An 8,558-nucleotide genomic window follows, 5' to 3' on the forward strand; every position below is an offset into this window, starting at 1 on the left:
CTCCCACAGACACCACATCCAGAGCTGACTGCCACACGAAGAATCAGAAAGGAAGAAGGATGGAAAGCAAAACTTGCTTGTAGGAGTTCAGCATTCAAGGTTACTGCTGCAGAACCCCGAGCAAGCCACTGTACCACCTGGCAGGAGTCTCTGCTAGGATGAGCTCACCACTACTGGAGTTCATGGTTGGATTCTAACAGGACTCTTCAAGAAATAATTCAGACAGCAGCTGAGCTAGTTATTATTCATTCGCCTTGTTAGTCATTTATGGTTGTCACTTTGTTCATTATGAAAAGTCCCTCCCTTAAGCTTTAACAGAAAAAAAAAAAAAATCCAGTGCTTAAGACAGAGACTAGCAACTGAATTTTGTAAGGCTTTGGGCTGACTCTGACTGGGGCACAGCACCGCTTAGATCCAGTGGGCTTTCCAGTGCCGGCGGTAGGACGCTCAGTACAACACAAGCTGTACAGATCACAGCAACCCTGAGGTAATAAAAGTATAAAGGAAGAGATGGAATAAACATGAGATACGTATGATACCTTGCCACCTAGAAGAGATTCTGAGAAAGACACTCTTGCTAATTACACAACAGGAGCAGCAGTAGAAAAAAAAAAGTCAGTACATTTCAGTTTTTCCTTTGTTTTTCACACATGCTCCCCTTAATGGTATCTGTGCAGGCTTCCCTGCAGAACCGTCACTAGTGTTAAAGATCAGACCTTTAGTCTCTCCTGTCTGTACAAAGTGCAGCTGGAATTAATTTTATCTCCCAAACTGGTTGCAGAAAGGAAAGAAAGCCTTCCTCTCCCTTCTGCCCAAATCAACCCATCCTAGTTCCCCTCCCCCTTAAGAAGTTTTTTAAAATTGAAAGCCCTAATTAATGATGATCAACTTGAGATTAGTTTTGTCATCTTCTTCCAAAAGGAAAAACCCAGATAAAAAGCAAAACCAAAACACACAACCAATGCCTCACCCACCCCAAAAACAATAGTTCCATTTAAAAAAATAAATAAATAGTGTGTATATTTCATGCTGGAAAAAAAAAAAAGTCACAGAAAGGATTCATATTTGGTTTTCCCTCCCCCGAACATGACACCAGGCATTTTCTCCCCCCTCCCCTGACGTAGACACGATGGTACTTTCCAACCGGCAATGTGCATCTGTGTTGAAAATGAGTTTCTACTCCTGCACGGTCCCACATGCATCAGGGAGCATCCAGCTAGCTGCTAAAGCAGAGCAAAGGCTTTCAGGTTTTGGATATGGTCCCTGCCTGTTCCTTTGGTCCGTCTGTTAAAAGGTTCCTTGCTGCTCCCAGGTCTGTGCTCTTGTCTGTCTCTGTTAAAACGTGCACTCTGGTCCCCACACTTCCCGAGTCACTGGAGCTTCGTACCCAGCTTGCGCTGTCTGTTTCTGTAACGGCAACACAGAGGGTGGGGTGAGAGGTGGCTCCAACCTTGTCGCAGGGTACCGCAGTAAACCAGTGGGCAAAACACAGGAGGATTAAAATAAGGCTCTGCTTAGCTCCACACAGAAATCGATCTGCCCCCACCATACTCTACAAAGAGATCGGTCCTTCCTACTCTTTACAGTCCTAGACCATCCACAGTGCCTTAAGTGCACACAAGCTCACACGAGGATGCAAGATTATAAACACTTGCAAAGAACACGGGCTGGGGAGCTGAAATACTGACCATTTAAATGAAACGTTCTTTAATCACAAACACTGCCAAAGATACTCACCTTCCAGATGCAGTAATTAACCCACAACTTGGTATTTGTCTACTCTGCACTATTCTACCCACAGCAGTTAGCTACATATTAGAAAATAAATTAATAATTACATCTGACAAGTTAAACCAGCTCCAGCTCGTCCCCACCCTCGGATCACTTACCTTGCCTCTGCTCTTGTGACTGTGTATTCAAACCACAGGATGTTTGGAATGAGGCTGGTATCTCTGATTAAAAAGAACTCTGAAATTGGCCTGGAAATGGACAAGGTGGTAGAAAGGGGGAAATAATTAGTCTTTTTCTCCAACATAACTTTAATCAAAATAATAATAATTTTTAAAAAGCACAAAAACTGCTCCAGACTTAACATTACTGTTCTATTACCCTTCAGTCTGGGAAAGGGCTCCTTGTTAATAAAAAAAGCTCTTGTCTTTTTTCTTTCCTTACACAATGTTTCCAGACTACATTACATTTAAAGAGTTTTGCAATTTCACTAGGTCATTAGACATTCATTATGAAAGGTCTGTTCTGCTTGAAAAGCTTCTCCAGCACTCTGCCACACCTCACAGCTTCAGAGGGCTTTACTCATGTACCAGTTTCTTAAACTTCTTCTCTCCCCCACCCATAACAGGCAAGGAAATGTGATCCTTTGTATATGCATGCACAAGAAAACATGGAGGAACAAGTAGGTTACACAACAGTCATTATGCAAAACTGCAACAGAATCCAGGAATTCTCATTTCTAGTATCTGTAACATTGGCAGTTTGAGGAGCCCATTTACAGTCAGGGCTTGCACAGCTCCAACTAGAAATTTAGAGACTGAAGTATCTTTGTTTTGCTTCAGGTGCAAGGTACAATTTTTACACCTATTGATTAGTGGAATTTTCTTTTGTCAGGGAATTCGACTACATGTGTGTTACCAGCTCATTGCAAGGGACTCATTAAATGAGTAGAACAGCAATCCACAAAATGCAGACTTGCAGGAATAAAACCTCCACGGAACGAAGACTTACCACGCAGCTATCCGTGGGAAGAGAGGAGTTAATATCTCTTGTGTGAAGGCAAACCAGGCTATGGCCATAATGCTTCCTGCCACACCTCCATATAAGACTTGGCTCCAGGTGTGGTAAAGCAAATAAACCCTGCAGTGGAAGAGAAGAGTCACCAGGCAGGCTTTAAAACAAGAGGAAGTATGACCCAAGGGCTGATGCTTCACTGGACCCTCAGATGTTCTGAGCAAATTATCCTCCAGGTGTTAAAAGTGGGTATCTTTGGTTTTTTTTCATTCAAAAGCTGGCAAAAAAGTGGGGGCAAAAAACTGGAAAAAACTGTTTTCCCTGCTCCAGCAGTTTCAGCTTAGAGTGCTTCTAGTTTGAGCTCAACTCAATAACCCTCCACATTCTGCTTCATCTATCTTTGGATTAGCTGAGGAACTATTAATGCTGGTTCCCACGAGAGACTTTTCCAAAGCCAGTAACAGGACAAGTCCCCTCCAAGCCACCAAAGCTGAGGCTTAAAGGCTTTTAAGAACACAGACAGCATTTTTGTTCAGATTTTGCTGCTCCCAAATGCGACAGCACGAAGGCTACACTACCCACAGCATGCTTACTGGGACTGCAGCCGTTCAGCAAGCTCTATTAATGGTCTGTTATCAGTGCACGAGCTACACGAGTCACATCCAAAATTCTTTTCACCCATATATCATAAAGCCATTAAGATCATCTTGTCTGACACGCTGCCTAGCACAGGCCAGTGGATTTCCTCAAATTAATTTTTATTTGAATTAGATCATATATCTCTCATGAAATTGTCCTGTCAGAATTTTAAAACTAACCAGTAATACGGAATCAGCTCTAGCGTACAGTCAACTGTGCCAACAGGTAATTACTTTCCCATGGAAAACACGGCCTTATTTCTAGCCTGAGTTTGTCTGGTTTCCAATCACTGAAGCTCATTTTATGTGTGTGTATTTTTTTTTTAATCTACTAAAGGAGAAAAAAAAAATAATTATTAAAGTTTCATTGTCTTTATTCATTTTAATACAACTAAAAGTTGCAAGTCAAACAGCTATAAATGTTTTTATTAACTAATGCTCAAGCAAAACAATCAGCTTGATCCACTGTAGCAATCCACATGCTGCAGAGGCTGGTGTGCCAAGGCATGGTGCAATGCTTTCATGATTAGTGCTGGAAAGAGGGTGAGGCAGTGAGGCTGGAGCATGGCGATGGAGCTGACAGGGATTTGGTACAGGCTCAGCTGATCTGGGGTTTTACAAATGCTTCTGTGAAGCACCACACATGTAGCACCTTTGCTTATTTGAAGGGTCTCATGGCAACACAGCAACTTCTGCAAAGCGCTGACTTGTACAACGCAGTCGTTGAGAATTAGATCAGAAATGCAGGATAAGGAATGACAGGTCTGCTGGCTGTTCAAGGCCACAGGACTGTATGAGAGCATAAGACAAACAATTGCTCCATACCTACTATATGAGACTAGCAAAGCCACTGTGACGAGGCAGATGGACAGCACATGTCGCCATAGTAAATCCAGAAACCTCGCATTGTTTGTTTGGTGCATTCTGAAAGAGATGGAGAGCCATTAGCACAGTGGCAGGGAGCTGAGCAGTCCTTATCTCTGTTCTCACTACCTCTGATACCTAGGAAAGCTCTACTCCGGTGGGGTCATGGGCAGCTGGATACCATCCCAGCAGCAATCTGTCCCACTGGCAACAGTTAAAGAGAAGCCAGAAAGCCCCACTTCTCTCTCTCCAACTGTTAGCAGGATTTGCTGTGATGGAAGGCAGAATGCTCACAATCACTGCAATTGATGTGAAAGGCACATGCTGAGCATATGCAACAGGGAGCCAAGACATCAGAGTCCCTCCACCATCCACAAAGCCAGGAAGAACTCTGAGTTTTGTCTTCCTCCACACATGGAGCCACAAGACAGAGCCATGCCCCAGCAAGAATTTCAGAAAAGCACAGCACAGCATGTAAAACCAGTACTTGGTAAGGGAGATAACCACTGACAAAACTGAGTAGACACATGAGAAAGCAGCTCTTCTTTCCTCCTCCCTATCCCACCCCCCCGCCCTTCCCTCACACTGCTGGATCGTCACAGCTCAGAAAAAGCAAAGCAGGAGACCTGCACCCAGACAGGCACAGGAGGCCCACCCATACCCTTCAGTTTCCAGCAGTGATAACGACAGTCCTACATTCAGATTGAGACAGACATGCTTCGTCCACCCTAGCCACCGTAGATTGTGCGGTTCCTCGGATTTAATTCCACTATGCCACTGAAGTGGCACACAGCGAGGGAGAGCCACCTACTTCAGGTGTTTCAACATATTAACAGCCAAAACCTGACACTGAATTTTTACCTTAAATAAAGGAACAGAAAGGAATAGACAGAGAAAAACCACATGAATTGGGAGTGGCTGGACGGCATCCCATATTTTGTGGTCACTGTTGAATGGGCTTCTGGGAAGAGAAGAAGAAAGAGTATGGTCAAGGTCTACTCTGTACATAGCAGCTGGAACGCTCCAGACACAAAGCCAGACCACTCTGCTGGAGTGTATGCACATGAGTCCACAGGACATCTCTGCTCAGATGGCTCTGCCAGCCTTCTTACACCCAAACATCCAAAGCCAACATGAGGCAAAGGGGAAAATATCCTCTAACCCTCCCAGAGTTAGCATTCCACTCAAAACTCAACCGACACCATGACACCAATGGGCCATACCATACCTTCGCAGGGCCGAGGCTCCCGGATTACATTTTTTATTAACCAGTTCACTCCCTCGTTGAATGCCAGCCCTCCCAAGAAAGAGATCTGTGAAGGCAAGACAACTGCGTCATCCTATCTAAAAGATCCATCTACTTACCAGGCTCTCTCTGTTGACAAAACCCCAAACCACATGTTTCTAGTTTTCTTTTTTGATTACTAGAGTTAAAACCAACAGCTTCAAAATTCTCTAGCTAGAAGGAGGAAGAAAAGCATTTCTTTTTCAGGCCACTTTGCGTATTTGGCAACATGTTGTGTATATGCAGCTTTTCAGCAGATGATACACAGAAAGAGGCAAAAAATGACACTGTAGAGCAATTATGTTCACATACTTCCACCAGCAAGCGTAGAAAGTGACATTTTTTTATCAGGGTAGGTTTTAAGTGATTGTCTTTCCCCAACGACCAACAGGGGGAGTGCACACACCATTATTTGGGTAAATAGCTAAAAAAGATGACTTTTTAGGCTTTCTGCCTTTTCCCTTTATGAATTGTTTGATCTTGAAGCTGCTGTCTTCAGTCTAAAATGAAATCACGTTCTGGACTGAGCCAGACTGGCACCACTTATTTTTACTCTTTAATTCAATGGTCCATACACCTCCCCTAAATTAGTGCTGCTGCTGTGATCAAATTCCCAGCTAGCGATGATACTCTGCCTCCTTAACGCTCAGTCCCATTCCAGATGACGAAGCAATTTTTCACTCTGTGTCCTGAGCTACGGGTCAGGCTGCTGCAAGTCAGCTGGTACATCTCTCCAGCTCAGTGGAGACTTCCCATGCCAAGAACTGGGAACCAAGCTCAACACTTGCCTCATTACCAACAATTAACAAGCCCCTGTATTTAAAAAAAACCCATGAATTTGTACAATAGTTACTCCAGCTTATTCTCCCTTTTGGGTCAGCAAGAAACCTTTGGGTTGCCAAAAATTAACAGCTGCCTAGCTATCATCGGCTTAATAACCTACAAGTCCCACGCCCAGGTCCCTTGAGCCCCTGGTTCCCATGACACCATGGCCCCATATTAGACATCTGTAGCCAAAATCCTATCACTGGCCCTATTTTATCTGTTTACTGAGGACAAATGTTACAAGTGGTTTATACTTCCTGAAGGGAATTTATCCATGACACCGATTCCCAACTACCTGTCAGAGAAGACAGACAGCATTATGTATTACAAAAAAGTCCCTTCTTGGTCATTTTGACAGAAGCAAGCCTCTTGTGTCCCTGGTATTTGATGCACAGCTGGGAAGTGACCCTTATAGACAGATCCACTCCCTTGGGAATCTGTCGGTTTTATTCCGTATCCCATTTTCTTCCTCAGTACTATTCAAAGAAAGCACATCCTACTGAGTTACTGACACCATCTCCTGCATGTGCTGCCCATCTTGCAGGAACCTACTAGTGCTACGATCCTACTGGATCTTGGGAGCATTCCCAGTCTGCAACAGCATTCTTTAGTTCCTCAGACACCTCCCTACACATTTTTGGACAGATAATGCCCAAAACATACCACAGAGTAACAAAAAAGCCAGGAAAGGCTAAGCAGGTGTTAAGAGTCTCCTGCTGTTCTTTGACAGGAAGATCACCTTACCTAGCTTGCCCTTTAAAGAGAGAAAAAGAAGTGTGAATACAGGAGCACCAGGTGACAAAGGAAAATATTTTGTCATAAGGAGAAGCTGGGGACAGGACTCACCGTGTGAAGCTCTCTCTTGAATATGATGAGTGTTACAAAGCCAACAATAATGAATAACGGACCAAGACTCAAATAAGCTAAAAGCTGACCAGAGAAATCACCTAGGGAAACAAACAAGAGAAACAAATCAGTGTGAACTTCACAGGCAGGCGTCTGCCACCAGAGCGTGGGTCAGCTGGTGCCCTGAGTCCCCGAGAGCAGAGGGGCACACTCGGCACTGGGGTACGTCTCAGTTTTGCAGACTCCAGCTCCAGAGGCAAGGAAGACACCAGCACTTCCACGCAGGTTAAAAACCAGGGATGAGAGGAGTTTGGCATCATTCGGCAGAGATTACTGCCAGCCAATTTACAACAATGACCATGGGTGTGGGCCCAGAGTCACTTTAATCCAACATAAGCACAGGCTGCTGCGAAAGAGGCAGCGTCTTTCCCTCCCCCTCATTCATCTTGCCTCTGTGCCAGCAATTACCAGCAAACACTCCCCAAACAAATCCTTTCCCACTCCTTTACTAAAAGGGGTTAGTTTTCAGCTGGATCAGCTCCTTAATCTGTCTCACCATGTGTCTGCACGAACACTAGCATTAGCAAAATGGGGAGGAAATAAATAGCTAAACATAGCAGGAGATAAAGGGAAAAAAAAATAATTTGCTTTTTTTACCAGTAGCCCACTCGTATCACTCAGAAATTACTCTGGGCCTCCACCCCAAATAGCTAACAGTCTAGTTCCCCCCAGGGAGAATCAGGGAGCAGCAATGGTACCTCACAGGAGGTCATAAGGTACCGCAAAACCTTGACCCTGAGCTATCACAGACACAGGAGCAGGCAAACAACCGTAAAGAGCAGCCACACGTTGTGAGCTCAGGTTCTCCTGCCTCTGTGCCCTAAAAAAGGACACAAACGATTGGGAGAGAAGATGTCAGCATCAACTCCAAGGAAACAAAAAGTTGTCAGAGTAATTTTGCTCCAAGATCAGCAACTCACATCAGGACAATGAGACCTATCCACCAGCGAATCCTTACAGACAGCAGCCACTGCCAACATACAGCATGACCCCAGCGAGCAGGGCAGAGACAGAGGACATGCGATATTGGTTCTCAGACACCGGATCTTCTCCATCCCATCCCTGAACACAACAGGGTCAGCCCTCACACAAATTTATCCTTCCTCCCTCCTCTCAAAAGGAAACAGGATGCCTCTGCAAGGCTGAGCGCTGGACTCATTCCTGGATCAATTCCACTGCAAGATGCTGAGTCTCCCCAGCCCACGCACCCACGCTTAGGAACAGCGCTTGGCAGAATGGACTCTACCCTCAGCCTCTGATACTGCAACGGAAAAAAGGAAGAAAGCAATCAAACTGCT

The 8,558-nt window shown here is 44.7% G+C and overlaps 1 protein-coding gene across 1 annotated transcript; it reads right to left on the reverse strand.

Moving 5' to 3' along the window:
- Nucleotides 1–761: 761 nt before the first annotated feature.
- DOLPP1 (dolichyldiphosphatase 1) lies at nt 762–7,353 on the reverse strand (the record flags this gene model as incomplete). Its single annotated transcript, XM_010086894.1, has 7 exons — nt 762–1,407; nt 1,890–1,979; nt 2,740–2,868; nt 4,206–4,304; nt 5,106–5,205; nt 5,473–5,557; nt 7,201–7,353. Coding segments are annotated over 7 exons (693 nt in total), but the record flags the coding sequence as incomplete, so codon positions are not given.
- Nucleotides 7,354–8,558: the final 1,205 nt, after the last annotated feature.

Source organism: Pterocles gutturalis, unplaced genomic scaffold (genome assembly GCF_000699245.1).
Source record: "Pterocles gutturalis isolate BGI_N339 unplaced genomic scaffold, ASM69924v1 scaffold29376, whole genome shotgun sequence".
Lineage (NCBI taxonomy): Eukaryota > Metazoa > Chordata > Aves > Pterocliformes > Pteroclidae > Pterocles > Pterocles gutturalis.